General features: G+C 41.0%; 1 protein-coding gene across 1 annotated transcript in view; it reads right to left on the bottom strand.

The window, feature by feature from the left end:
• Positions 1–8,344, bottom strand: part of LOC121192928 (low-density lipoprotein receptor-related protein 8-like) — a 69,661-nt gene extending 61,317 nt beyond the window's left edge. The window contains exons 1-2 of the mRNA XM_041054947.1: positions 8,278–8,344; positions 7,425–7,541 (exon numbers count right to left, since the gene is read on the bottom strand). Coding sequence (XP_040910881.1) covers positions 7,425–7,541; positions 8,278–8,344 — 184 coding nt within the window. The remainder of the gene's footprint in view (positions 1–7,424; positions 7,542–8,277) is intronic.
• Positions 8,345–17,140: the final 8,796 nt, after the last annotated feature.

Here is a 17,140-nt window from a genome sequence, read left to right on the forward strand (position 1 = left end):
CATGAAGTGGCATTTTTCACAAAAACTGACTCACAAGTTGCAAAGGGCCACAGTTCCTGCAATGTGTGCCATCATCCTCCCTTGTGGGTCTGTTATTTTTTTTATTTATTTTTTTTTTGTTTTTCCCTGACAGTGATTGTGGATGAAAGGCGCTGTCTGCCTGGACGCCAGTGACCCCCAAGGTCTGGGTTCACGAAGCAGGCAGCCGCTCTCAAACAGCATGTGTCTTATTGATTTTCAAGCTAACCTGGGTTCATTTCACTGCTGCTTCTGAATCACTGGTACAAAAACTACAGCCATGTGTAACAGCATCACTTCATCTGTATCATTTTCATGCAAACTGAAGGGGACGAAATCATTAAAAACACCAACAAGCTTTCACCAAATGTGAGAACACAGTGTCCTGATTCTCGAAGGTTTACACCAATTGTCAGTTGCCGTGAATACGTGAATGAATTAACCGCTTGATGTCCGCAACTTCTATTTTTTTTCCTTGACATTTACTGCAGTGTTTTAAGGAACCTGTTGAGAGGATGCATTTTGCAGCACTAACTGATAACCAGAGAAGCACTAAATATGCAAGAAAGGTAGCAAAAACGGAGACATGAGTGATAAAGTAGTCATGAGGTATCACAGACAGATTTCTTGCATTCAACCTCCTGGGTTCATGACAACTTTCAAACAACATGATTCAAATAAAGTCATGATAAGTTCTTAATCGACTTCAAGACAATTAAAATTTTAGGCCAGAATCCGGTGTTGAAATCACACGGATGATTAGTCCCTTTAAACAACAGTGTTGCACAGACTACAGTTGACACTGTTGTTTTAATACCATGGCAGGATTTCAACGATACAGCTGAAATGAAACAGCATTTTTCATGAGGCAAGACACACTGCTAAGAGTGTCCCCAGAGAAATATCTGCTTTTTATCATTTGAAATGAGCACAGATTTCTAGGAGGGGTGGTGTTAAAAACGGTGCAAACAAATGCTTTCTTTTAGGTGTTGAGCGCTAAAACGTTAGGGTGGAATGGGGGATAAATATATGGCGGATGAGGGCAAGAGGTTGAGGATGAGTGATGTTTTATACCCACACATTAATCTCCCCCTAACCCAACTCTCTCTCACATCCTCTCCCTCTCTCTCTCTCTCTCTCTCTCTCTCTCTCTCTCTCTCTCTCCCTCTCCCACAGCATCTCTGCCTAGCGACACGCACTAATCTGAGATAATAGCTCAATTGGAGCTGCAGACTTCTTAATGATCACTTTGGGCAAGGTGGCTTTGGGACATGCAGACACAGGGCAGTAGGCCAGTAGGGCCAGCAAACAAACACAGCACACACACACACTGTACACTGTACAGACACGCAGTGGACATAAGCTGTTTCAGAGCAATGGCCTTCAACTGTTTTCCTAAACTTGATGCCACATTTACTTTTTAATGGTTAAAGTATCTGCATGTGCTGTTTTATTATTCTAAGAACATCTTGCTTAAAGTCAAACTGGAACTAAAATTCATTTTTACTAGGAAATCAGTACATTAGGGCTGCAACTAATGATTATTTTTTATTACTGGTTACTCTGCCAATTTCTTTTTCCATTAATCAGTTAATTATTTGGTTTGTGAATATAATGAAAAATGCTGTGTTTTGTTTGTTTTTTCCCAACCCAAAGATTCAGTTTACAATTACAGTTTACTTTGATAAAACACAGTAAAGCAGAAAATCTTCTGAATTAAGACACAAGAACCAATGAATGTTTGTTATTTGTTAGAAAAAAAAATTACTTCTTTGATTAACTGATTATCAAAATAGTTGAAAGATTATTTTTTTATGCCTATTCTTTGGTGTTTTGAAGTTTAAGTTGTATTATTTTCTGCAGTGGCAGAGCTTCCTGTGAATTTTCATTCCTGACTTGTCTCTTAAGTGAGTTTTGACAGTCTGGTCATTTGCCATCACCACATAAGGACCCATGAGCCAAAGATCATAATGACTCAAGCACCCTTAGAGAGACTTTAGCTAACGCTAGTTATACACCCTCTGTTCCATAACGTGGGACAAACACAACACTAAGTGTCCAGGAAATGCCGGTGACTCAGTAATAATACAAAAAAGTAATATCTAGTGGGAATCAGTGCAGCTAACATGTTAATCTAACTAGTTTCAACTTTCCAAGCAGAAGGTAATAGTGAAACACAAACTTAATAGCACAATAGGCCCTGCTAAATACTGAATGTTATTATAAAGGACGGATGTCTTACATTGCTAACGGTACACCAACCAAGACTATGCAGGTTTTCTTGGAAAGGGTGAATTAGCTTTTTGTCGTAGGCCATGCACATCTATGAAGTTTTTAAGGGTTAAAAGAGAGGGTTAAAGATTAAAAATGGTTTTACAGTTTCTTGAAAAGTGTAAAAAACTGCTGAAGTATCATTACAGTTTTCATTTCCTCACGTAAAAATATGTAGAGAATTCAAATTCAATTCAGTTCAGCTTTAATGACTTCTTGATGTTCTCACAAGCTTCTTGCTTAACTGCGAAAAGTTACAGATAATATGAATGAGGTCAATTCAACGTATTCAGTTCATAAAGAAGGTTTTCAAAATTCAACCACTTTTGCCATAAAAACATTTGCTTCATCCAGACTATTAAAAAATTGTTACACTAATTAAAGCTCTATCGTGATCGTGTGAACTGTAAGCGAGTGAGTTAACAGAAAATAAATTGACCAAAGACCCGACTGAAAATATGCCTCATTGCTCTGAAGAGATAAAGGCATAATCCTTTCCATGCTGTGTACAGTTGTCAACAGCCGTACAGATTATGGAGAGAATTTGATAAGAACAAAAACCTCCCCGACTCATCCTGCAGGTCAAAATGATTTCTTTCCCCACTTTCTATCACTTCAACTTCACACATTTTTATCCTCTTTGTTGTTCCAGTTCGTCAACAACCCCTCACCTCTCTGCTGTCAAACACATCCCTTCATGCAACACAGACGAGGAGACGCAAAGACTGTGGGGAAACACATGCACACTCCAAGACATGTTTTTAACACCAATAAGTCGAAAGCACTACGGGATGATGGGTCTCTGTCTTTCCCCAATACATCTATGACAAACAGCAGGACACGTTACTGCATTCTTCGCCTGTATTTAAAAGTAGATCTCAGCAGGTGGACCAACTGCTTCTTCCTGTTTAATCAGGGGATGTTACTTTTATAAAATACCATAGCTGGGTAGAGTCCGCCCTGGAAGGAGAACAACAGCTTGCCAGAGCAATAAAAACAGAGCCACCAGTGCCCTGAAAGAAGAGCTGACTGGAAATGTTTGTGCCCCTGTCGCCCATCAGTCCCAACAGAAAGACAGTCAAGATGCTGCAGCAAGTTTCACTGCAGACTCAGGATTTAGTTTTTGGAGGAACCCACTGCCGGCACAAGTGCAAAGAAGTGAAGAGAAAGTCTGATGCAGAGATTGTAGCTATGTTGTAGATGGTATCAGGGCCAAATTGATGTATGTTTTAACAGACACAGGTCACAGGAGACGTGATTGTAAGTGAGCATTACGAGATTTCTGACTGCGAACCCCTTTCTCTTTCTAAAAAAGGAGAAGGTGTTTGAAATATTAAATGCAGAGGATAAGCAACAGATAAGCAACACAAAAAGCAAATCCGATAATGTGAGGCCCACTTGCTTTCAGTTACCCCTGAATAGCCTGTTTCTCAATTTTCTGTGACTGTATTCAAAGCAATAGCTGAAGCATCTTAAAGGACAAAAGACAGGATTTCAAAGTTAAGGCCAGTGAGCAATTGTAACTATTGTCAGGTGATGAAAAAGCACTCAGAAACAAACTGGTGCCTTGCAGTGGCGTAACACATGATCTGCTCTACTCAGAAAGAAGTCTGACGTGAAAAACAACAATAAGGTTGGAAGCAAAAAGTGATTTAAGAGAATCTAATTGATTTACTGACAGAGCAAGAAAGTAGAAACCATATTCTTGAGACAACAACATAAATAAAAGACTGTAAGCTGAGACAAAACCAGCTGAGCTTTAAACACCAGAGACTACAGCATTAAATAAGCATTAATCGAGAGTGCGAAGATACTTTTCACAATTCGGAAACTTTGCTAATGGCGTGTTGGCAGGACTTTGGATACAACACTGCAGCAGAGGAGGCTGCATCCGCTGACAGGCTTTGGAATAAAGAAATAAACAATGACTACAGGAGGTGTGGAGGGGCGCCAACAGTTTCAAAAGTGAGTTTGCCTCTGAAGGAGTTGTGCGGATTTATTAGCTAAAAAAAAAACAAAACAAAAAAAAAAAAAACAACACAAAGGGAGGAGGCCCGCAGTTTGTTGCTGACTCGGCATCAGAGAGGAAAACAAAAGAACACTTTGAGCTCCGCGTGGTGATGTGAAATGCCTCCTTGCAGGTATACATGTTAAATTCATAACACGGATGAAACAGATCGTTATCACATCCAAGGATGAGAAGAAAGCCGAGTGGAGATGCTGGACTTTGAAGGTAACGCAGATGCGATGGAAACTGGGTGATGTTCTGCTATAATCAGGATGAGGATTAAACGGCGGCTCCGTGTCAGAGCTGGCACAAGTCTGACTTTGAGAACTGAAGGCACGATTCTTTTGTTGCCTCCACCGCTGTCAACTCCAGCCGAGGCGAGAGGCGGGGTGGCTTTGCATCTCATCCTCAGCAGAAACGTTATGCAAACGGTAAACAGAATGTACACTTTCTATTGTGTTTCCTGTGGATTCAACTTCGCAATCCTCTGTCAGAAAACTCAGAGCGCAGAGTTCATTGGTATGCTGTCATTTGTGTTTATTGTTTGCACGTATGCATTTATGCCAACGCTCGTCTGGTCCATACTTGTGTCCATGCATACTTATGAGTGCAATTATGCATGTATGAATGTATGGGTGCATGCAGCAAGTGACTGGTCAGTGGGGAATAGAGTTTGGAGGATGGGGGATGGTTGGGGGGGTGGGCTGGTGGGGGATGGGGTTAACGGAAGCAGGGAGGAGGATGGAGGAGGATCATGGTGCATAAAGGGTATGATGCTGGTATGAGCAATAACGGTGCTTTCAGGCCCTCACACATGTTCTGTAAAGCTCAGCTACAAATAAGGTGACACAGGAATGACAAATAAGGAGCTGCAGCAAAGGTTCTTTCCTGTCAGCACAACTCATAACCATGGTCTGCTGCACACATTCAGTCACTGGATGCTCGGGCTTGGCATTGTGCTGCCAAATAATATATTGTGAATACGAGAAGAACAAAAAGTGAGACCATCCGTTCAGCCACTCAGAAACTTAATTTAAAAATGCAACCCACTCCAGTGTCAACAAGAAGCCGCACAGGATTTGCTGCGTGAACTAGCTAAATCCTCACCGTACTCTCCCCCTGTGGGGCATATGTTGTACAAGTTTACACTCCAGTAGCGCTACACCAGCTGACTTTTAGCCTGCATGGATGTAGAAATAGAAAAAGGGTTTAACAACCCCTGAGAACAACTTTAATAGTAACACATTAATTAAATATTGCCAGAGCTGCACAGTGTGCCGGAGGACCTCCTCTCCAAATCAAATAGGGTAACAGTTGAACAACTAATATCCTGATAGCCAATCAGTGGTCCAACGCTGTGAGGATGCCAGTGCAGAGACAGATCTCACTCAAGACGAACCAACCTCATCTTCCCGCCCACGCAGTTACAGCAAGCCATGTAAGGAAGCAAGATGAACGCAGAGTGAAGGCCACTCTCTAATATAATGGCAAGTAATGCTGGACTGTCATAATCATCAAACGGTGGGTTGACAGTAGTCTCAGCTTAAAAGGCTTTCAGGAGGAGCGTTTTCACTCAAACCCTAAATGTGTCAGAAGCTCTGCCTGATGGAAAACACACAGGGGGTAATAAAACCTCACCGACAATTTCCTATTTCATTCATAAAAGAAATACTGTGAAAATAAAGCCTGGCAGAGCGATTTTCTCCAAACATCAGGGGGAATGTGTGTGTGAGAGGCAGTGACACATGAATGTTTTAGGTGCAAAGATGCTCCAAATGACCTGCTTTTTTCTTCCCTTTTTTTGGCATGCCCGAGGACACGTCCTGCTGGTCTCAGAGACAGGGCAACAATGGCAGCACCTCCAGACTAACGCATAAGGTGGCTGTGTAGAGCAGGTTTGTGTGACTGCGAGTTTGTGGGAGACAGAAACAGAAGCAAGCAGAGAGAAAGAATATGAGGAGAAAGAGACAGAGCATGTATGCCCACATGCATGTGTGGGGAGGTGCAGGAATCCCTCCCGAGCCACAATTAACCCAGACACATAAGAGCATAGCTGCATGGAAAACACGCAGAGCTTGGCTTCAGCGTTGGCACAGCTTCACTGGTTTCAGCGCAAGTCGTCTTCCAAAATATAGGCCACTGGCTCGCAGTCAAAAAGGAAACTGGAATTCCACTATTTCTGCGCTGAACAACCCATCCAAAGATACCTGTCAAAGCTTTGCGCAGCAGACCGATGCACCAAGCCCCACGTCTCTCAGCTGGACAGCTTTTTTTTTTTTTTTTTTGAAGGGAATTGGAAAATGGTTCCACCCAATCAACCCTCATTTTAAGAAAACATATTTGTTGAGCTTTCTATATATAAGAACAAAAGGGATGAAATCACCTGCACACACTGGCAGCCTGAGGCACCCACACACACACACACACACACACACACACACACAGGCACATAATCCCCACTCAAAACATGTTTCTATTTGTGCCTCTTTGGAAACTCTCTAAGCTTTCATGTCTCCCTGAAATTAAGGCACCCTTCATGCACAATGAGCAAGAAGAAAAAAAAACAGATAAAATGCTAATAAAATAGCAAATCCACCATTACAAAAAATAATAATATGAAATTACGAGAGGATGGAGACTTAGGGGAGACATGGGTGTATTTTCTGCTTCATAACTGTTAACATTTTGAGAACACACAGCTCATTAAGATGGAGAAGCTTCAATAAACATTCCAGTCATGAACAGACCATTAAGTCAAGCTCTGGGTCGCTGATTGGAGCACTTCCAGGTATTGTCTTCAGATGAGATTAATGATATAACTCTAAATTCGTTTTTTATTTTTTTTTTTAACTTGTAAAACATTTTTCTTTGGTTTAAAAAAAATTGTCAGTGGACTATCTAAGATCAGACACATACACTGGGATGTTTTTATGTTTCATTGTCACACAGTAAATTGTTAGAATTGAGAAGAAAAAAAAGGGGGCGGGGCGGACTGGTGTGGTCTAATAATGAGGTCTTTATGATTCTGATCCATTTTGATTTGGCTCTAACAGGTTATTCCTCTTTACTGCGAGCCTTTCCCACAGCCCTCGCTTGTGTTTATTTCTCCACTGATTTCAGCACTTACGACAGTTTTCTTCGTCACTGTTGTCTGAGCAGTCGTCATCGTCGTCGCACCTCCAGATGGTCGGTATACACCTTTTGTTGTTGCACTGAAACTGTCCATCCTCACACTCATCCGTTGCTGGAAGAAGGAGGAGGGGAAAAAAAAAAAACATAAGAGGGGGAGAACAGAGCCCAGATGGATCAGCAACAAACGGATATATTGGAGTAGTAACCGCAAGTAGTTCAACTGTCATTTGCAAATGAATGCCTAATTGATATTCAGCATTCATTCAGGTCAATTGGCTGAGGCGGAGGAGGAGGAGGAGGAGGGGGGGGGGGCGTCATGGTCTCTGTTTTTCCTTTCAGTTATTGATCTACTTTTTTTTCTAGATAATCAAAAAAAAAAAAAAAACAGAGAGAGAGAGAGAGAGTTCTGAGAAAGGAGGGAAACAGCAGCAGAGGAGGCCCCGTGTCTGCCGGACTTAATTCTCCACAAGACAAAGATTCAGTGTGGGCTACTACAGCTACTACCTACTGATGCAGTATGGATGCTCACAGCCGGGAAACACATGACAGACTCGCAGAGGCTTTTCCCATCCTGGACACACACTAATTCATTAAGGGGCCGAGCTATCACAGGTTTAAAATGAAGTAGGTCTAAGTTATAATTCTGAGTGTTAATGTTAAAGTAATTATGTCTTTTTCTCTCTTGGTGTCAAACGCACCCGCTCGCTGAGGACCGGGAGCGCTTCCAATCTCTCACCTCTACAGTCCAGCATCACACACACACACATATATACACACACTCACCACCATTGAGGCTATATTTTTACTTAAATCATGTCACACACACTGGAAAGAGAGACAACACTGACCTTCCGATAAATGAAGCCTCAGGACTAACAAATGAAAAAATAGCAACGTCCTTATATCCGTCCACATTTCTGGCGGAGGTGATGGAGCTCATTCACATCCACAAAACAAAGCCCGAGAGCCGCTCTTGTAGCGCTGCGACGCCGCTGCCTGCCTCTCCGCTGTGAAACACCCCCTCCCTCCGCCTCACTGGCTGCCCGGAGGTTGACGACACCGAGCAGGGCGGGGACACAGGGACGAATAGAATAGAATAGAACAGAATAGAATAGAATAGAATAGAATAGAATAGAATAGAATAATTGTGGTACTTTATCTTTTTCATATTCTATTGTTTTACTGATAAAATCTCTCCATAAGGTCCATTTAGTGACTGTTATACTGAGCTTTCCTTCAGTATTTTAACAGGATCTAATATGAGCCTGGTTAAAAATAATAATGATGAAAGAAGATACGTTTTCTCTACAATTGTTTAAGTTTTCAAAGTAGCAGAGACAAGAATAGAAAACAAAAGAACTACAACCATAATAAACAGGCAGGCTACAAAAAAAACAAAACAAAAAAAAAAAAAAACAGCACGTGCTGAGCTACTATAAGCAGCGGGGTTACTACAGGACAGAACACCCTCTGACTTAGCCCACAAAGGGCTTAATAATAAATAAGATAACAATATTCAATAACTAACTCTTAAGGCAAGCACTGTCTTGTTTTAATTAAACGTTTCTGGGTTTAAAACTACAAAATTACGATATTCTTTGTTTCGTTTAATTCTCTGCTTAACGGTGATCTCTGTAAGTTTTTGCTATGGCTACATAGCCAACATTAGCATCAACATCCATTTACTTACCAGTTTAGAAAAAAAAACATTGTGGGTTCAGCATCATTGCTTTAGCGCTGCTTCTTCAACCTCTCATGTTGGACAAAGGACAGGACTGACGAATACTGAGTTCAGCTTGGACTGGGTATCTCTTCCTCTCCCAAAGCTGAGATTTGATTGATGCAGTCTTCTCATTTTCTGTCTGTCAGTGAAGAAAATAAACCCAGGGTCAGTTGATATTGAGGTGAATGCAAATGCAGGGTAATCTCATTGTAACATACATGTCAACCACAAACTGATTTGAAAGAAAATAATTTCAGCTTTAATGTCCATCAGTCTGACATTGGATGGACTGAATTAATGTTAGCTCGCTAGCTAGCTAATTTACCCAAGGGAAACTAACCAGCCGGCATCAGGACGGACTGTTTAATGTAGCGCGACCGCACAGGAGATGTTGGTCAGATGATGTCTGGGGATGAATGGCACTGAACTATAAGTAGTCCGCTAGTAAAACTCTGTAGTTACCTGTATCACACTTCGGTGGATTTAGCTGTCTGTCCGGGTTAATGATATCCAAGAAACCGCCGTGTGGAGTCAAGATTTGGTAGTGACGACAGGATAATTGACTCCACCCACACACAGGCAACGACCCCGGTGATCAGGTGGGACAGTCGGTCATCTTGGCGTTGTACAAAATCTTTGCATCACCTTAAACTTACATGTAGCACCAAAATGTATTAAATCCTAACGTATTGATAAAGGTGTTTTCAGTAAATTTGACCAACAAGTCAAGCTGCTGTGAAATTTCATTATGTCACCCAATTGTATGGACTTATAACATAGACAATGGCTGAATTTGTACCACCCTAAAAGATGCAACAGAACTACCAGGGCAGGTGTGGGAGCCCACTGTGTAGAGCTGTTCAAAACTGTGTTTACAACCACACAGTCTTGAGAACGTTTCTAACCAGGCAACATAAATGAAAGCACCTGTGTTCGTTGACACTGGGACTTTAAGGTATTATGAAAGGAGAACATCTTGTTCATCCACATCCCCCACCAAAGAGCTCCTTTCACCGGCATCACCTGTGTCATCTCTGACGCAAAAATGTATAGAGGTGGTTGGTTGATCTCTGTCTTTCTGCCTGTCTCTGTTGGTTTCCACTTACAACAACAGTAAACCATTTTTGAGCTTTAATATCCATCTACCTCTTAAAGGGACAATATGTAAGTATTTTAGTTTAAACCCTCTCTCGATGACATTCCTCCAGTCTTCTGTTAACATACTGGCCTTCTATTTGTTTGGAGTATGAATTTGACAGCTGGCTTATTTAAGTCACCTATAGCAACACATACAAGTATTCCTTTACACCTGCTGGGTGTAGCTCAAGCCAGTGTGCTCATTGTTGTGTTTGTAAAGTGATTGTAATATTGATTTTTTAATACATAACAATAAAGTACATGATATTATAATATGGTACAATAATTTTATTTTGTGGTATCACCTTTTATGGTGATGACAGAAAAACAAGCCAGCTTTTTCTTTCTTCTGCCAGTGTCACTGCCTATGGCAGAATGTTGGTCAGGCTTCACTGTATTGTTAAATGCTCTTCATTTGTCATAGTTAGGGAGACATGACTATAATATTCCCTTAATGTTTCTCTCATGCTTGTCTTTGTTTTTATATCTGTTGACCCGTATCCATTCCCACGGCTGGACTATTTTTGGTATGGAGAAAACAGCTTTTTACCTCCAGTGGTAGCTGGAAAACTTGTTCTCTAGTAAGCTGTGGGGAGTTATTATTTGGTAAATATGTAAGTAATATCAGCTTAGCATTACAAAGGTAGCACTTTTTTTTCTGTTGCTCTTCTGGTGTTTTTGTTTTTTAGTGTACTACTGATACTAATCAAGTCAGAGATAGGGGGGTCCTTGGATTGACTGTGTCTAACCCACTAAGCCAGTGGAATCAATTTTAGAGCATGACAGACAGGTAATAGTGGTACAGTGGAGGGGACCAGCAGGAGCAGATAGGAAGGGTACAGTAGGTCAAGCAATTTGTGTCCCTGTGGTGTTTTAGTGTTTGGTTTGGGGGTAGCGATTTAGAAATACTCTATAAAAAAGCTAACCAGAGGCCTAAGCAGGGTTGTAAACTTAGTAAATCCTTCAAAACATAAACAATAGAAAGAAATAGAGCAGCTGATAGAGAGGAGAGAAAGATACTGGACAACGTGGCTTCAGTGAGGCAGAAACCGGCACTCTTGGCCTCACCTGTTTCAGCATCTGTACAAGTCTCTCATACAGTACTGTATCCTGTTCAACAACGCCATTATTAATATACCCCCTCAGCAATAGTGATATGATTCTCATCTATATGCAAATTATTCAAATGCTAAGGTGAACCGCAGGCTGTACAGTCTCTCAGAAGCAGCAGCAACAGGAAAAGGCCCCCTGTGCCTCTTTCATTAACCAAACTGCAGCACTATTGCTCCTACTAAACACAATGAGGTAATACTCGTCTGCAGATAAAAGTGCACCAGTAGTATTTACAAGGTCTAGTGGCCCAAAGCCAGAGCGAACAAGGCTGTCTTTCAAATCTAGGCCATGACCAGTGCTGACAGCATAATCAGTCATTTTAATGGAGATAAGCTGAAGGATAACTTAATCCCCCTCCCAACCTCAACATATAGTAAACACACAAAGAGACGCTGGCACACACTTACATATATTTACACAAATAATTGTATTCACAGCCAATAAAGTTATAGCACTGAGGAGAAAATCATGGTACTGTAGCTGGGGCCTTGTTGTCATGGTTGCACAGCAACCATCCAGCAAGAATGAGGCAGCAGGAGCAGAGTGAAAGGAAAAAACCCAGTGGTTGTTGAACAGGTGTTGAAATGTGTTACAGCAATTGCTGTCTTGAAATGAATATGTTAGTGATGTCAGCCAATTTGACATTAGCTCGTTCCAGACCTGCCCGTAACAAATTCTGATTTTGAGCTGTGACCGGGGTATTTAGTCATACAGGGAAACATCCCAACACAAACAGTGCCCTAATTTTCTGAAAAACTCTGCATCTCTTCCAGATAAAACCTTCAGTACTGCAAGCTTTAAGGGAAATGACTTGTGAATCACACAGTGATGAGTTTTTAGCTTTAACTTCTACCTTCTAAGGGTGCACGATCCCCATTGTGCAATATAGACTCATTATGTAACAATCTGCTCATAGAAATAGCATACAGACTGTGGGTTTTGTACTTCATAAGGCAATTATAACATGTAAAGTACAGTAGGTGTTATCATCTGGTTTGCTCAAGTAAAAATTAAAGCGATGAATATTGATGTAGCACAAGAAATGTATTTGGTTTTATCTGATTCTCACCCATCAGAGATAACACCCACTAAATTGAGTTTACAGTCAATTTGCTGTGAGGAATGAGTCATGACTAAATAAAAATGCTTTTAGCACACTGAGGATTAAGCAGGAGACAGGGTGCATCTCAGAGAGAGAGAGAGAGAATGTCAAGCAGTTGAAATATAGAAACAGTGGAGAGCAGATTTTGCATACTTAACAGAAGCCACACTTGCTCAGGCTACAGTGCCCAGTCCACTATCCTCTGAAAACCTGGGAGCTGCCCTTGCTTTGTCCCTGCCGTGAGTCTTTCAAATAGGGTCTGCAAGAACCAAAAAATAAAGGCCAAAAAAAAAAAAGGAGGAAGTAAATGTGTTGGTATAAGTTGAAAACCTTGACCCTCTAAAGAAGTAAAAGCTTTCTGACAGACTGTGTACAGGATTATCAGTACTGTTACTGAGATAACGTCATTTCAAGGCACATCTTTAGATGTGTGTCTCTGGCAGAGTGACACCTGGTTTAATACTACGTCTGTGCAGGAGTTCATAATTTTGGGAAGAAGTTGTAGGGAGCACTAAAAAGTTAGGATTGGTAAGATTTGTCTGTGTTTGCACAGTGTGTCCCCTGCTGTCAGGAGCCTGAAAAACTGGCAGCAGATCCCAAATGTTCTACCACATTTTCTCAACATTATAGATTCAGGAGGGCTTTCCATCATCCTCCCATACAGTCATGGAAATTTGCAGTTACTCTTGAATGTGAACAGCATTTCAGTAAATAGTGTGACTTCTACTCTGGACACATTTCTTATTTAATTAACCTTAAGGGGACATTTGCTGAGCATGCATAAAGTTTTTTCCTTCTCTGCTCCACATTCACACGGCTGCAGTAGCTGGCATCAACACTCATTGTCATGGTTCACTTACAGTGTATCTATCCACCGATGGCCTCTGAGCACTGAAGCAATTAGGTTTAAGTACCTTGCTCAAGAAAACCTCAACAGCTGCTGCTGAGAGATGAGAAAGCCACATTTGCTCACTGCTTTCCACCCACCTTTCACCAGCTGGTTGAGGGGAACTGGAACAGCGATGCTGTGGTCACAAGCCCCGTTTGTCTAACTCAGTGGTCTACAGCCGTGAGATTAAGTCCATCCTCTTCGGTTGATGTCGCACCTGTCAGTGAAATCAGCAGCTGGAGAGTCGGGCCGGAATGACAAACTGCTCACTCAAATCTCCCCATTGCACATGCCTGGACACCAGTTTATAAGACTGTGAATCACATACTGATGCAGGTTTGTGGAGGCCGCTGTCTCTGCTCAACACTCTTACAGCCCCCTACTCTAATCTAACCATAACAGACGATCAGTTTTTTAAGACTCCAAGCAGAATTTTATCCCGCCTCCATACGCACAGCACAGCTTCTTAGTTTAAAGCTGAATCTGTAAAAACATATAAATTATTGCTGCACTAAGTTCTTAGATAAGTGACACTGAAATTTACAATTTTGAAGTACTTATACTTTACTTGTCATACAAAACCCATTATCAGCTCATGTGATACAATGATGATAAAGATTTAACTAATCAATAGTATATAAAGTCATTAAAATTAACTTCCAGATCAACCAACTACAACAACAAAATAAAAATGATAGTTTTCTGTACATTTACTTCCACTACATTTAGATGTTCATTTCTCACTTGTGTCAGTGAATTTTTAAATGCAAGACTTTTACTTGGAACTGAGTATTTTACACTGTTACTAAAGTAAAACATTACATGCACCACTGTAACTACAATCATATAGTGTATATTGGTGTATGAGCATCCTGCAAGCTGCTGTCCAAATCTGGAGACTGCTGCCCTCTACAGGTTGATCAACAACAACACCACATATTTTTGCGCAGGAACACAGATGTTGTGCATAACTGGGCTGTTGAGGTATTAGTCTATAGTCTATAGAGAATGAAGAATATCGTTCTGTACAGAACAATATCACACACTGTCTTTTAAAGAATAAGGTACAGTCCCTTAGTATTTTTGACAATTCCGACATTTTCTATATTTCTATATTCAGTATATTTGAAATGACCCAGTGACTATGAGGTTAAAATCCCAGTTTTCCCCATTAAGGAGATTTGAGGGTATATTGTTGTCAAACAGTAGGACAGTGGTTCTGAAAGAATAAACTGTCCAAAACCGTATAGACTGCACACTATATATCATACCAGAATTGTAACTGACTTTAGTTAATAAATAAAAAAGCAGAACATTGTATTGTATGCTTATCATTTATTCACACATCTGTTAATCCAGTTGTCCACCAATTTTCTACACCCAGTTCTGTTTTTTGTTTTTTTCAGAGCCCATTCTAGAGTCTCTCCCAGAGTGCAACAGACGAGTATCTTGTCACCAGGTTACCAAACAGAAAGATGTCAAATACATAATGACCTGTCAGAATCATTTCTACAAATATTGCTGTGTTTTGTCAAAACACCAATACAGTGGTGCAGCAAAGTCACAAAGTGTATATGTCACCTCGTTTTGTTCTTGTCTAATTCTCAGGTTTTTCATTTCTCATGATAACACAGAAACACTTTAGATATATTTAAGACTTTCTGAGATTTGTTTCAGTTCAGTAGAGCTTCAAATGTTCATTTACTGTTGATTCAAAGACTGAACTTTATAATATTGTCCACCAGGGGGAGAGAGAGCATTTTGTGTCCCTGTCTCACCTCTCCTTTGGTAGGGGGGCCAAATGGTCCATCAGAGGTTTCCACAGCATGAACTCATCACTGGTGATGTTGTACTGTGAAATGTTAAGTTTTATCTAAAATATGAAAACAAAGGAGATGGATGCTACAGAGTTTTGTTCAAACATTTTGTATGACTTGTTACTAGACAAGAGATCCAGATGGAGGAAAAAGAGAGGCCAAATGTAAAGCACTTTGGACTTTTGAGTACTATAAACGGAGCCATTTACTGTTGGCCAACATGCCAACTGTTTGTTGCTATCAATTAAAAATTAATTCACAAGCTGTCACAAACATTCTAAATCTGGGGCTATTGAATGACATTTTGTGCCTGTGGAGGAAGACTGATTAGCTACAAACCTAAACCCGAGTGTACTATCTTCTCACATGTCTAGAAAAAACTAGAAAACAAATCCATTTTCTGTAGAAAAGGCATGTGAATGCTGACAGCTGAAATAAATCGCAAAGCAATGCTGGAAATGGATGAAATCTGAACGCTCACACACATTGCACTGTGCACTGAAATTACTGGCACAGTTGGAAGCTTAAGTGTGTTACCTAAAGAAGACAAGAGATGAAACGCATTGAACTGATATATTGCTAGAAGCTGAAATGGCCTTAAAGTGGTGGCAGAAAAATGCTTTGCCTGAAAAGCAGACAGATGAGCTGCGCGTCTTGACACATAAGATGTATTACTTCAGATAACTGAGGGCTGAATAGAAATGTGCAGCCTGCAAAGAAGAGGGCTGTACAGCTTTGCCTTGGAAAAGCTAAAAGACCTGATGTATTGATTATGATCATGTTCATATAAAGAAATTATTCTCTTTTGTTTGTGAAATAGCAACCGAGAAGCAGAGGATGACAACAGAGGTCATGTGACACACTTGCAAGGAACGCAATACAGAACCATTATAAACTAAAGTCACATTTGGTTATTAAAGGCATAATTTGACTTTTTGTTTACTCTTTTTTTTCTTTTTTCTTCTTTTTTTGTGGCTACGGCCACGTTGTGAACCAAGATGTAGTCTATTTGTTTCCTCCATTCCCAGGGTTCATGCTAAGCTAAGTTAATCACCTGCTGGCTTTAGATTCATACTTAAAGGAAGTGAATGAAAGTGATAGATCTTCTCTTCTAAATCTTGGCAAGAAAGCAAATAAATAAATTTCCCAAAACCTGACACTAGTGGCAGAATGTTTTGAAGAAATGTTTTTCAGCGTTGGCAGGTGTGTTACTGGAAGACACAGATCAGCAGGCCTGGTTCAGTGAGCATGTCACTGAGGACATGAAGCTTTCACTGTGGCCAGTCTAAGAGGGCCAGCTCAGTGTGGGAATGACGCTATCCTTGGGATCACAGAAACACTATTATCACTACCCACTGACATCACTCAGCCCTTCACAACAGTAACGCAACACTCCTCCACATCCCACACACACACACACACACACCACTGCTGGCCTTCTGCAGCACAGCCATTGTGCTCATCGGTCAGCCCATTGTCTGTGTGGGGGACATGGTGGACAATGTCGCCAATCTCTGTCCAAACCATGATCCAACACTGCTATTGTGGCCCATCTTTTTCCCGCTTAGCCAGACAAGATGGTGTTCCCGTATGATAAGAGCAGGAGCAAAGAGGGGTTCTGCTGTTCTGCCTGGCACTGGGGTAGAGAATATGACGAGGACACAGACTGTTGATCTGTGACACCAGTGCAGTCACCGTGGTGATGAAGGCTTGGTGAGCAGACATGTGGACGAGCTACGTAAACAAAATCCTGTCAGGATGTCACTTCTTTATTTGCAATGAGGTTTACACTGTGGGAGTCCCTGCTGATGCACTGCTGGACCCTTCAGCTTGAACTCAGGATACTTCTACCATTTTTTTTTTTTTTTTTTTTTTAAGCTGGACTGTTTTAACTCAAGGCGGACATCAACTCATCTACAGAATGAAACAA

Source organism: Toxotes jaculatrix, chromosome 14 (genome assembly GCF_017976425.1).
Source record: "Toxotes jaculatrix isolate fToxJac2 chromosome 14, fToxJac2.pri, whole genome shotgun sequence".
NCBI lineage: Eukaryota > Metazoa > Chordata > Actinopteri > Toxotidae > Toxotes > Toxotes jaculatrix.